The sequence below is a fragment of the Sorex fumeus genome, unplaced genomic scaffold, assembly GCF_029834395.1.
Source record: "Sorex fumeus unplaced genomic scaffold, SorFum_2.1 ptg000048l, whole genome shotgun sequence".
NCBI lineage: Eukaryota > Metazoa > Chordata > Mammalia > Eulipotyphla > Soricidae > Sorex > Sorex fumeus.
In genome coordinates, this window is record NW_026606105.1 from 4,290,461 (window position 1) to 4,303,531 (window position 13,071).

At 40.9% G+C, this 13,071-nt stretch overlaps 1 protein-coding gene across 1 annotated transcript; it reads right to left on the reverse strand.

Annotated features, from left to right (window-relative positions):
* Window positions 1-1,843: 1,843 nt before the first annotated feature.
* Window positions 1,844-6,769, reverse strand: LOC130032364 (prolactin-inducible protein homolog). Its single transcript, XM_056123946.1, has 4 exons — window positions 6,678-6,769; window positions 5,594-5,699; window positions 3,527-3,641; window positions 1,844-2,022 (listed from the first exon to the last, which is right to left on the reverse strand). The coding sequence occupies exons 1-4, from the start codon at window positions 6,767-6,769 to the stop codon at window positions 1,844-1,846; spliced, it is 492 nt and encodes a 163-aa protein (XP_055979921.1).
* Window positions 6,770-13,071: the final 6,302 nt, after the last annotated feature.

Here is a 13,071-nt window from a genome sequence, read left to right on the forward strand (position 1 = left end):
TATTGCTTTTAATAACCACAATGTATTGATATGATATGCTCACTTATTGCATAATGATAATCAGTAGAGAGCTAGCTAAGTCCTCCAAGGCAGGGTTCGCCAAATTCCCCGTGAAATCACATAGTTACTGTGTTTATTTTATAGTGAGAAAATTTAAGGTCTTCTCTACCATCGGTCTGCAGAAACATAATACCATAATACAGTATTGTGAGTTATGGTTACCATGCTGCGGATTAGGTGTCAGAACTTATTCATCTTCCACCTAGCAGTGGGCACCCTTGGACCAACATCTTCCAGGGGTCCCCTCCTCCAGTCCCTGGAAACCACCATCAACTTTCTGTTCTGTGAGCTCAGCTTTTCCAGATTCCACCTATGAGTGTGTTCTACCTTACCTGTCTGTCTTTCCATGTCTGACTTCATCACTTTGCACACTGCCCTCAGATTTTGTGATTATTGACAGCAGAATTTCCTTCATCTAATGACTCAACAATCCTCCAATCTATCAACATAGAAGACTGTGGTTGTTTTTAACAGGACATGTGACAGAGCAGAGAAGAAAAAACAATATGTTTCTTCCACATATCAAGAGTTATATATTATTCTGTGCCTGACTCTTCTATATACCAAGTGACTCCCCTTTTCTGGCATCTAAGTCATTCCTGGTGGGGTTGGGGGGATGTTTAGGGAAATGGAGTAGGCCTGTGGGATATGGCTGGTCCCAGTTCCACACTTTATTTGCTGTGAATTTTAGGGCTCCACTAAAATATTTACTTATATTTTATATCTGGAGCGATAGCACAGCAGTAGGGCGTTTGCCTTGCACGCAGCCAACATGGCCGACCCGAGTTCGATTCCTCCACCCCTCTCGGAGAGCCCGGCAAGCTACCGAGAGTATCTCGCCCGTACGGCAGAGCCTGGCAAGCTCCCCGTGAAGTATTCGATATGCCAGACACAGTAACAACAAAGTCTCCAATGGAGACGTTACTGGGCCCGCTTGAGCAAATCGACGAACAACGGGAGGGCCTTTACCTTACCTTACCTTATATCTAGAAATTATATTATTTATATTAAAATATATACTAGTTTCAATAATTTATAAATAAGTTATTATTTATATTATTTTGCTTTTTGAGTCACACCCAGCAATGCTCAGGGGTTCCTCCTGGCTCTGCACTCAGGAATTACTCCTGGCAGTGCTTGGGGGACCATATGGTATGCTGGGGATCCAACCCAGGTCAACCACATGCAAAAAAAAATGCCCTACCTGTGAGATTATTCTGTGAGAATAACCTCTTCTCTATTTCTTCCCTCTCTCTTCCCACAGATGGGCATTGGCAACTCATAATCTCTCTTCAATGAAAGTTCTTTGAAAGATAATTGTCCTAGAAATTCTAACTACTCTGGAATTCTTCTGAGATTGATTTTTTTTTTCTTTTTGGGTCACGCTTGGCGGTACACAGGGGTTACTCCTGGTTCATGCACTCAGGTATTACTCCTGGTGGTGCTCGGGGGACCATATGGGATGCTGGGAATTGAACCCGGATTGGCCGCATGCAAAGCAAAAACGCCCTACCTGCTGTGCTATCACTCTAGCCCATTGAGATAGATTTTTGATGAGAAATCTACAGAATACAAAGAAGCTCATGAGAAATTTGTCTATTTATTTAGTCAATTATTTTTCTTTGCCACACCCAGTGGTGTCAGGGACCATATCTGGCAGTGCTTAGGGGACTAGATAAGGCGCTGGGGATAAAGCGACTGTTGACAGTATGCAAAACAGAGGACTTATCCCTCATACTGTCTCTGTGGCATCGATGAGAAGTTTATTTTTGAGCTACCCTGGTCAAGTAGCCGTAGAAGACAACCCACTGGAAGGCATAGAGCAAGACTGCTCATCATCAATTACAGTTAATTTTTTAAACACAACATTATGTTGTCCCACAATGGGCACCACTGCCTTATTTTCAGGGCAGATGCCAACTTCAGCAACAGCGTCAGCGTGAGCCTCTATATACATGGTGCCTGAAAGAGAAAAACGTCCAGATCATTGCTGATGACATTTGAACTCCAGCGCCCTAGCTGATTGGTTGGCATCTGGCACCACCCTACCGAGGTTTAGTTTCCCCAAGATTGCGTGGGAAGGAGGGGTGGTAGAAATGAAGAGGGGGAGGAGAGGTGACATAGGGACAGTGATGGAAGGTTCTAAGCTCTTAGAAGGTGAGGCAGTGAAGTGACTTTCTACATCAATAAACATCGTTTAACCATAAACAAACCCAGCCATAGCCATGCTGAGACCACTCTCCACACACTTGGACGAGGAACCGGCAGAGGAACCCAGGTGTGTGGGACCCGGGGCTGAGATCTCCAAGCCTGCTTGGTTTGGGACTGGGCCTCCTCCACCCACTTCCCCCACCTTCCAGTAATTAGACAGTTACACCCACCAACTGCCGTGTAACCCCATCAATGGCCATCCAGAGACTATAAAACCAAGCTCCCGGAAGTGCGCGGCCGAATTCACGGCCACATGACCTCTTATTCTCTAGTTCTCACTCTCAGAGAACCTGGCAGGCTACTGAGAATATCATACCCGCCTATATGCCTGACTAGGAACACCTGTAAAGGTGATTAGAAGCTGCCCCAAAAGTCTCCATCCATCTTGGAGAGCATGGCAAGCTACCGAGAGTATCCCGCCCGCACGGCAGAGCCTGACAAGCTATCCGTGGCATACTCGATATGTCAAATACAGTAACAATGAATGGTCCTCATTCCCCTGACCCTTAAGGAGCCCCCAATATGTCATTGGGCTACACTTGCACTTGACAGGGACAAATGGAGACATTACTGGGCCCACTTGAGCGATTTGAAGAACGGGGTGATAGTGACAGTGAACCAAAAACATCAGACTTGTTGCAGTCATGTTGCCTAAACTAATAAGTTATAAAAAATCAATAAACATAATAAGGTTTAACCAGAAAATTAACACTACTCTAATCATGTCATTAAATAATAGTAAAAACAATTATAAAAAATAATTTTCAGGGGCCAGAGTGATAGTACAGTGGGTAGGGTGCTTGTCTTGCATGCGACTGACCCAGGTTTGATACTGGAATCCCATATGGTGCCCTGTGCACCGTCAAGAGTAATTCCTGAGTGCAGAGTGAGGAGTAACCCTCAAGCACTGCCAGGTGTGGCCCCCAAAGGAAACAAAATGGGCACTGGTGGAGGGATGGGTATTTGATCATTGTATAATTGAAACCTAAGCACAAAAATTTGTAAGTCTACAACTGTACCTCATGATGTCTCACTAATGAAAAAACAAAGGAAACAAAAAACAATTTTCAAATATATTATCTTCATTATTAGTTTCTCTTATAACTGGGCACAGCTGCCATTGACCCTCCTAGTGTCTGCCTCCCAGTTCTCCCCATTCTGTCTTTCTATCAGATTCTGGTCTGATACAAAGCCTTGTTTCTCAGATTTTTCTTCTGCAAGACAGATTTTTTTCCTTGATAACACCAGTACTTACGTTCAGCAATGAAGTCCCAATATAAGTTTCTTGGGTAATCGTTGCAAAGGCAGACAGTCTGTCTGAGGGTAAAAGAAGTGTCCATAGGATAAGGGTTGTTTAGTCGAGTTTTAACCTGGGGAAGAGGAGGTGGAGAGAGAGGTTAGTCTTCATAAATTGGCATCCCAAAGCTAGTCTGGGCTAGAAAGAGGAGAGAAAGAAAAGCGAGAATGAAGGAAGAGAAGAAATAGGTGGTCATCCTTAGCGGCAAGGGGAAAATACAGAGGCCAGAGAGGCACTGGGAGTTCACTTCTGAAGGTGTTTGTAGTTGTTTGTTCTTTTGAGGTGCTTGAAGTCTAGGACAGAGGACTTTCTTTTTTTTTTTATTTAATCATTTTTTTTATTAGTGAAACACCATGAGGTACATTTATAGACTTATAAATTTTTGTGCTTGGGTTTCAGTTATACAATGATCAAGTACCCATCCCTCCACCAGTGCCCATCCTCCCCCACCACGGGTCCTAGCATCCCTCCTCCCCATCCCCCCCCCCCCCCCCCGTCCCACCCTGCCGCTGTGGCAGGGCATTCCCCCTTGTTCTCTCTCTCTCCTTTTGAGTACTGTGTTTTGCCAGAGAGGCATTGAGTGGCAATCATGTTTGGTCTACAGACTACTTTTAGCATGTCTCTCCCACCCTGGGAGGGTCTTCACAACACCCTTTATTTGGTGCTCTCTTCTCTATCTGAGCTTCCTTTTCACCTAGCACATGTGGCTGGCCTTCAAGTCATGGAGCAAAATTCCTGGTACTAATCTGAGCCATTCCTGAGTGTTAGTCTCCCGTTTTGTTGCTTTATGTTCCCCAGATGAATGCAATCTTTCTGTGTCTATCTCGCTCTTTCTGACTCATTTCGCTTAACATGATACTTTCCATGTAGTACCACTTGTATGTAAATTTCATAACTTCATCTTTTCTAACAGCTACATAGTACTCCATTGTGTAAATGTACCAAAGTTTCTTTAACCAGTCATCTGTTCTCGGGCACTCAGGTTTTTTCCAGATTCTGGCTATTGTAAAGAGTGCTGCAATGAACAAACAATTGCAGACGTAGGACAGAGGACTTTCTAACTGCAAGTTGCTGTTTAACATTATGAACTGAGACCTCCAGAAGGCAGAGGCTCTCCTGCAAGGGTCAGGAGAACTCACTTTGGGTAGTGTTCAACTGAAGTGTGGAGCCCTACTTACCTGGTCAGGCACTATAGGAATTAGGTTCGGAGTGCCCATAAGCTGGCTGCCTTGGGCGGAAGGCCAGGCCAGCTCCTGTTGCCAGCTCTTGTTGTTCTCTGCCCTTCAAGTCCTAATATTTCTCCCCCAACTCTTACACTTGTTTCCTCTTAACTCTACTATCTGATCTCCTGTTGATGGTCGAAGACAGGTCAATTGCTGAGCACTTAATTTTGATTTGCTATAGTGATTTTGTGTATATTTAGTTTTGACTCAAACTTGATCATCATTTATGTTTTTATGAGTTAAAAATACGTTTAAAAAATAGATCCACAATACCACAAGTTACAGATTCATTTGATTCTTTGCTGAAGAAGAGGATCAAGTTATTATCAATTGAAAAACCCTTTCCTTCTCCCTTTTTACTCTTTCCTGTACCTTTCTGGACCTGTGTTCCTTCATCAGAGATGAGAAGAGCAATCTATGGCAAGTACATAATTTTGCTGCTCTAACAAATTTGAGAATGTCTTATCTGTTATAATTAATGATAACATGTAATAATAAGATGAGATGTTAGGGAAAGAGGGATGGTACAGTGGGTAACATGCTTGCCTGGCATGTAGCTGACCTGGGTTCAATCTCTGGCACCACATTTGATCTCCTGAGCCCTGCAAGGAATGTTCCCTGAGCAAAAAGTTAGAAGTAAGCCCTGAGCCCAGCTGTTGTGGCTTCCAAACAAAACACAAAACAGGAAAAACAGAAATATTTAAAAATAATGAAATAAGAGATTAATCTAATGGTCTTCATAATGAAGAGGTAGGATGTTACTTGAGCCCCCCCTACCCCCAATCTCCAGGTTTCCACTTACCACCATGCATTCTTTCAGTTGTGTTTTCAAATTTAATTTTGCAGTCACCTCCTCTCCTGCGTCCACTGTTTCAGGGAAACTGAACTCCATTTCTATTGTATCTTGACTGGTTTAGGAAAGAGAAGCAGGGCAGAGATCAGCAATCAGGGTACAGGAGCTGAGCAGAAGGAATAGGAAAGGGCTAGAGAGGTGTGATGGTAGAAGGCAGGTCAATTCCTGAGCACTAGAATTGTCAGAGAACTTAGTTTTGATTTGTCATAGTGATTTTGTATATATTTAGTTTTGACTCAAACTTGATCATCGTTTATATTTTATGAATTAAAAAATACGTTTAAAAAATAAATATATCCACAATACTACAAGTTACAGGTTCATTTGATTCTTTGTTGAGGAAGAGGATCAAGCTGTTATCAACAGAAAACCCTTGTCAATACTATCCCATTAAGACCTACATATCTTTGTGCCTTGAAGAAGTTTGTAGATCCCTCCAAGTCTACAAACTTGAGTATTATCCTAGTTTCCCCCCATAGAATTTGGGTATTTGTGTATATGTATCATACAGAGAATTTGGATACATTTCCCTATTTGGGAACCTTAGGTAATATACCCTATGTCCAAGCCACACACTATTTAAGGCAAAAAATTAAGAAAAAATTAGGCAAAGAACCAAGGCCACCAATTCTTTGGTAAGTCCTGCCAAAGCTGATGAAAGCAATTGTTGAACCTCCACAACTTTCTGGGAGGCAAGGCAAGCTGTGAGAAGTGGAAAAGATTTAAACTAAAGTGAAAACTATGAACAGAATGTGAATCAGAGCCTTAGACTCAAATTAACTGCATTAATGCCAATACGTATTCTGTGAGTCCTCTTCAACTGACAGCTTAGAATTATCCTGTGTAACTGTGAGGGGAGTTGATGGGGCTTCCTAAGAAGTTGATCCTTTGGAGTGTCCAGGATGTGTCTGTAGAGTTCTAGGATGTTGAAACAGATTTGAGACTGGGGTATACCTATTTCTAGGCTATTTTAGGAGCACTCCCTGCATTCCCCTTCTCCCAAGCACCCAGGAAGGATAAACAGATAACTCACTTATTCTGAGCATTGTTGGTTCCCAGATGCAGATAGAGAAGGAGAATCAGGATGGCAGCACTGGCCCTGGACAGGAACTGGAAGGAGAGCATGCTGGAGCATTGAGTGTCCTGAAGAACTGAGATCCCAGGTGCCCAGCACAGCCCTTATATTCAGATCAAGAGGGTGGAGAGAACTGCCAAGCTGAGCCATGTGGTCATAACCCAGATGTCTTCCCACTCATCATCTATCCTTGTGGAGCTAAAGTCAACATTCAACTAGAGAGTCAAAGACCAGGAGATGAGTGAGTTATCCTTCATCATCTTTAAATCTAGTTTTTCAGAACTTACAAAACCCTAAAGACATATCTTCCTGTCCGTAACTTACAGAAAATACTACTTCTCATATTAAGTCTTTTTGATTGTTTGTCACCTTAATTATTGTTCCTAACCCTGGTCTCTAGAAAGCACGACCGTGGTTGCAGTATCATAGGTCTAAGGTACTTTCTGAGCCCCTCAAATACATTCAAGGGGAGACATTTTACAGAAAATTCCCTTGGGAACCTGGGTGGTCGGGGCTTCTCCAGGGGCCACAAGGCCACAAATAAGCACACTAGCGAGATATAGGAAGGGGCTTCTCTGGATGGTGGAGAAGTGAGTTCATTTGCTGGAAGACAGGAAGATGTTTATTGAGTTCCTCCTATTTTCAAGGGTAGTAACTCCAAATTCTTCCTGCAGGACAATATTTGGTTCTTGGTGATTCCTATTAGTAAATGCCTCCTTCAAATAACACCAAATGTCACTGTTTCAGTAGTGACTTGGTCACTTGCTTACTTATCCTACAACCCTAACCCATTGAAAATTCACTGGGAGAAGAATTCTGTCCACTAAGGTAGAATCAGACAGTGCTCAGAAGGTTTTCCTTTAGTGCCCCTGGATGAGAGGGAAGAGTTGGTTCTTGCTAACACTGGCACTATGATATTTCTTTTTATCCATTTCAGTGTATGCCTTTGCCTCCCGTTTGACATTGTTTGATTTGTTCCTATTATTTTTGTGCAAAGGGTCCTCTGTCATGCAGAGGATAGCTGAGGAGGATCCTCTCTGTCAATAAAGCTTCTAGGAGTAATCATGTCTGTGGTCTTAATGGTACTATGCACAGTCTAGATGTATGCTTTGGTCTTACAATACGTCTTTCTAAATCGTTCTGATTGGTGATTCCTTACCTACACTTTCCTTTTAATTATTTTGAACTGGATCTCAATTAGGAAATTCCTCTCATAATCTCTGCTATGGTTGTGATCACATGATTTTTCCTGCTTTCTTTCCATCCACTAAAGAGCTATGCTTTGATTCCACCTCTTCGGGTCACCTGGGCCTTCTTTGATAAATAGTCTCTCACACTATGACTTATTTATAGGAAAAAAACCCCTTATTCATTGGTTCACAACAATATGGAAGTCCGGAGGTGTTCCTTCACACACCTCTATATGTGTTTCACTGATTTATGTGTCTGTCTCAATGCAAATATCAAATACTCCTGATTACTATACAGTGTAAAGATTTGCATTAATTACTATAGCTATAAAATGAATCTTTTTTAAAAAGGTGTTTCTATGATAGCACCATGATTTACAAAGTTACTCATAGTTGAGTTTCAGGAATACAATATTCCAACACCAATTCCACCAGCAGTGTCTGCTCCTCTCCATCAGTGTCCCTGGTTGTATTCCCTGCCTCCAGCCTGCCTCCTTGGAAGGCACATTTTAAAAAAGTTTTTATTTTTATTAGTGAAACACCATGCGGTACAGTTGTACAGTTGTAGACTTACAAATTTTTGTGCTTGGGTTTCAGTTATACAATGATCGAGTACCCATCCCTCCCACCAGGGAAGGCACATTTTTAAGTTTTGTTATTGTAGATTGGGGCTCATGTTCACAGTGTTACTGGCTTGGTGATTTAGATAGATTCCTATACCACATCTTGACACCACTGATGTTCCCAAAGCCCCGGCCCCTACCCTGTTCACCTTCCTTTTTCTACTTCTTAATTTCTTCCTTTATTTCCTTCTCCTTCTTGTTTCTATAATATAGAGTTAAAGGTAATCTAGTTACCCCTACTGTGATACCTTGTATTGCCTTGTGCTGGTTATTCCAAATACCACATTTGATTATCTAAAACGAGATCATCAAATGGTATTTGTCCTTCTTCTGCTTTGCTTCGCTGAGCACGACATCCTCCAGTTCCATCCAGTTGCTGCAGATTGTAAGATTTCATCATTCCTTACAGCTGCAGAGTATTCCATTGTGTATATATGCCACACCTTCATTTTCCACTCATCTGTTGTTGAACACCTGGTTGATTCCATGTCCTAGCTATTGTTCTGAATGCTGCAATGGGTAATGGTGTGCACATATCCTTTTGAATGAATTTTATATGTGCGTGTGTGTGTGTGTGTGTGTGTGTGTGTCTGTGTGTCTGTGTGTCTGTGTGTTCTGGGGGTAGTTACCAAGAAGTGGAATTTCTGGGTCATATGGCAACTCTATTCTTACTTTTTTGAGAAATCGCCATATTGTTTTTCATAGGGACTGAATCAGACAAAATTCCTAACAGCAGTGAATGAGGGTTTCTCTTTTCTACCACAGCCTCGCCAGCACAGTTTATTGTCATTTTTTTAATATGTGTCTTTGTCAGTTGTGTAAGATGATATCTCATTGTCATCTTGATTTAGATTTACCTGATAAAAAGTTATGATAAGCACTTTTTATGTGACTATTAGCAATCTATTTAGCTTCTTCAAAGAAGTGACTATTCATTCCCTCTCCCTATTTATTGATAGGTGTTTGGGGAGATTTTTAAATTGATATTTATTTGTGTTTTATAGATCTTGGATATTAATCTTTTATCTAATGTGTTGACTAAAAGCAAATATTTTTTCCCATTCATTTTAGTTTCTTTTAGTTTTAGCTTGTGTTTCTGGTGCTACACAGAAACTTTTTAATTGACATAGTTCCATTTGTTTATTTTTGTTTGTATTGCTTTTGCCTGTGGATTCATATCATTGAAAGTACATTTGAGACCCAATTTTAGAGGCCAAATATTTTTTTCGATGAGTTTTATGAATTCTTGTGTGACCTCAAGATTTTGATCCACTTTGAATCTGCTTTTTTTGTGTGAGGTAGATTTGGTGTTGGATATGGAACTATCTTCTTTATTTAACATATGTTTATCTAGTTTTCCCAGTACCTTTTTGCTAAAGAGACTATCTTTACTGAACTTCATGTACCCAGCTTCTTTGATGAAAATTAATTGAACGTAGTTCTAGGGATTTGACTTTAGGTACTCTATTCTAATCCATTGGCCAGAGAGTTTCTTTTTAAGTACCATGATTTATTTTAGTACCATGATATTTTGATCACTATACCTTTATAGTATAGTTTCAAAGTAAGTAATGAGATATATGCCATTTAAAAAATTTCTCGGTATGCTTTGGCTTTTTGGGGTGTTTCATAATTCCATATAGACTTTATTTGTTGACTGTTTTAAGTTTTTGGGGAATGTTGTCTGAATTTGGATAAGGATTGCATTGAATATATATAATAATTTAGGTAGAGTGGTAATTTTTGACAGTATTGATTCTTCAATCTATGAACATGGAATGTTTTCCCATTTCCTATGGTCTTCTTAAGTGTCTTTCTTTCTTAAGTATCTTTTAGTTTTCATGGTGTAGATCTCTCACTTCTTTCGTTGATTTTGTTGATCTTTTTCAGGACTGTTCTGAAAGGAGTAGATTCTGATCACTTTCTCTTGATTCTTATATGAAAAAGAATTATTTTCATTGTATATGCACTGCACTGTAGCACTGTCTTCTCATTGTTCATTGATTTGCTTGAGCAGGTCCAGTATGGAATACGTAATGGGTAGCTAGCCAGGCTTTGCCGTGCAGGAGAGATACTCTTGGTAGCTTGTCCAGCTCTCTGAGAGGGGTGGAGGAATTGAACCCGGCTCAGCCGGGCCAGCTGCATGCAAGGCAAACACACTACCACTGTGCTATCGCTCCACAAAAAATTAGAATTCATAATATGTAATCATATTAACCAATGTTGTACTATTTCAAAAGAAAATAAAACAATTAGAAAATCATGTCCAAAAACTTTATATTAGAGAGTTAAATACATTTGTTTCATGTAGGAATGTGACACATTTTTTGTGTGCTAACTTTGTAGTAGACTGACTACTTTGCTGAACTGGTTTATTGTTTCTAGGAGCTTTTCAATGAACACCTTAGAGTCTTCTATGTTTGTATCATGTCATCTGCAAATAGTGATAATTTGGTTTATTCTTTTCCAATTTTGACACCTTTGATCTCCTTTTTGCCTGATTGCTGTTGCTATGATGACTAATGATTTATTGAATAAAGGGGAAGCAATAGACATCCTTGCCTTGTGCCTGAACTCAGAGGGGATGCTTTCAGGTTTTCACCACTGAGAATGGTACCACTGATAAGGGTTTACACCCCTATTTTGTTGAGGTTTTTTTTTTATCATGAATGTTGTTGTATGAAAGCTGACATCTTCAAGACTAGGGCTAAATTCAGGGATCCTCTTTGCCTGATATACTCAGAACCATAAGGTAAAGGTAAAGGCCCTCCCGTTGATCGTCGATTTGCTCGAGCGGGCCCAGTAACATCTCCATTGGAGACTTTTTGTTGTTACTGTGTCTGGCATATCGAATACTCTCGGTAGCTTGCCGGGCACTCAGAACCATATGTAAAGTATATAGAAGTGCTTGCATAATTTTAAAGCTGCCTCTGGGGGCTGAAGCAATAGTGCAGTGGGTAGACACTTGCTTTGCAGGCCACCAACCCAAGTTCAATCCCCGGCATCCTACATGATCCCCTGAACCCTACCAGGAGTGGTCCCTGTGTGTAGAGCCAGGAGTAAGTTTGGCTCTGAGTACTGCTGGGTGTGGGTCCCCTAAATCTCCCCACTGGAAAATAAATAAATAGTAAAAGTGCCTCTGGATTGATAGTTCTGTCTGGTGGATATTTGTCATTACCTAAACTAATCTTCTCAGTTGGTGTCTGTGACTTGACACTTCTGGTTACTTCTTCTGATAGATTCCCACAAATATTCAGCAGGATAAAAGTGGCTCTTTTGGGGGAGGGGGGATAAAAGGATGCTTCAGCTAGGTAATAATAAATATCTAGGCAGAGAAATCTCCAAAAGAATCAAGGGCCTGTTCACTGAAAGAAAGGAATAAAGCAGTTTATTAGTAAATTTCAACAGAAAAACATCTCAAAGACAGCAAACGACCATTTCCCCAGTGCTATTAAATAGTGGAGGTCGCTATAGAAACTGGTAGACTCCATGATGATAAGACTGACAGAGAGCCTCGTTCTGCTAATGCTCTATTAGCTCCTTCTGACAAGGTGGACACATTTCACACTTCTATCTAATTGGGGATCCACTGACAGCAAGTGGCTGGTGAACCTCAGAAATCTGAGTCTAGTCCAATTTAGTTGAGGTCCCCAGTAGGTTTCAAAGCTTTAATTTGAAAAACAGAATGAACTGTTATGTTTTGGGGTTCCAGGTCTACTACTGCATGCTTCAGATTCTAACCCTGCTAGGTACTGACTAGGCACTACTTTCTCTGATCTCAGTTTCTCATAAATGAAGGTAAAATTAGTAACATTAATTTATTATCTAAATAAAGTAAGAATACAAGCATCAGAAGACCAGGATGACGGATGATGGGCTGAGAGATAGTGTAGAGGTTAAAGAACATGCCTACTTCATGTACTCACAGGAATGACTGACTTCTCTGTCCTAAACATTGAGGTGTGTGACCCTGGAGTCCCAGTGCACCTTTGGGTATGACTCTGGCAGTGCAGGGACTGCATGTCACTGTATTCTTGGGCCTTAGCACTGACCTGTTGACTGAGTATTGAATCAGTGGCCTCTCGGGCCCATTGAATACCACCCGGGAGTGTCTCCTCAACCTCGCAAAAAATAGATCAGGATGAAAATCTCCTGATCTGTTCTAAGTTCCTAGAACAAGTCATGGCTCATGCAGTACTTAAAAGATATGTTGAATGAAATGGATGAATAAAAAACAGTGAGTATGATTTAAAAACAATCTATTCATTTCAAAAGCCAGCAAGCAGGGTGCTTGTCTTGCATGAGGCAGATCTGGATTTGATCCCTGGCAGCCTCTATGGTCCCCCGAGTCCTGATAGGAGTGATCTCTGAGCATAGAGACAGGCATGGCATGGCAGAGCGTAAACATAAAAAAGAAACATAAAAAGGTATACAAATATTTCCCATCTTCATCACTATAACTGACATGGAATATTATGTACATTTAATAAGTATATGATATTGTTATGATAAACTTACATATTGCAAAATGATGTCACA

Bases quoted from the DNA above. Each gene is read 5' to 3' on its own strand.
- LOC130032364 (XM_056123946.1), bottom strand. From the start codon at position 6,769: ATGCTCTCCTTCCAGTTCCTGTCCAGGGCCAGTGCTGCCATCCTGATT. The intron at 5,700-6,677 runs GTGAGTTATCTG...TTCCTAAACCAG, and splicing joins ACCAACAATGCTCAGAATAA to TCAAGATACAATAGAAATGG. The intron at 2,023-3,526 runs GTAAGTACTGGT...TTTCTCTTTCAG, and splicing joins TTGGGACTTCATTGCTGAAC to GCACCATGTATATAGAGGCT.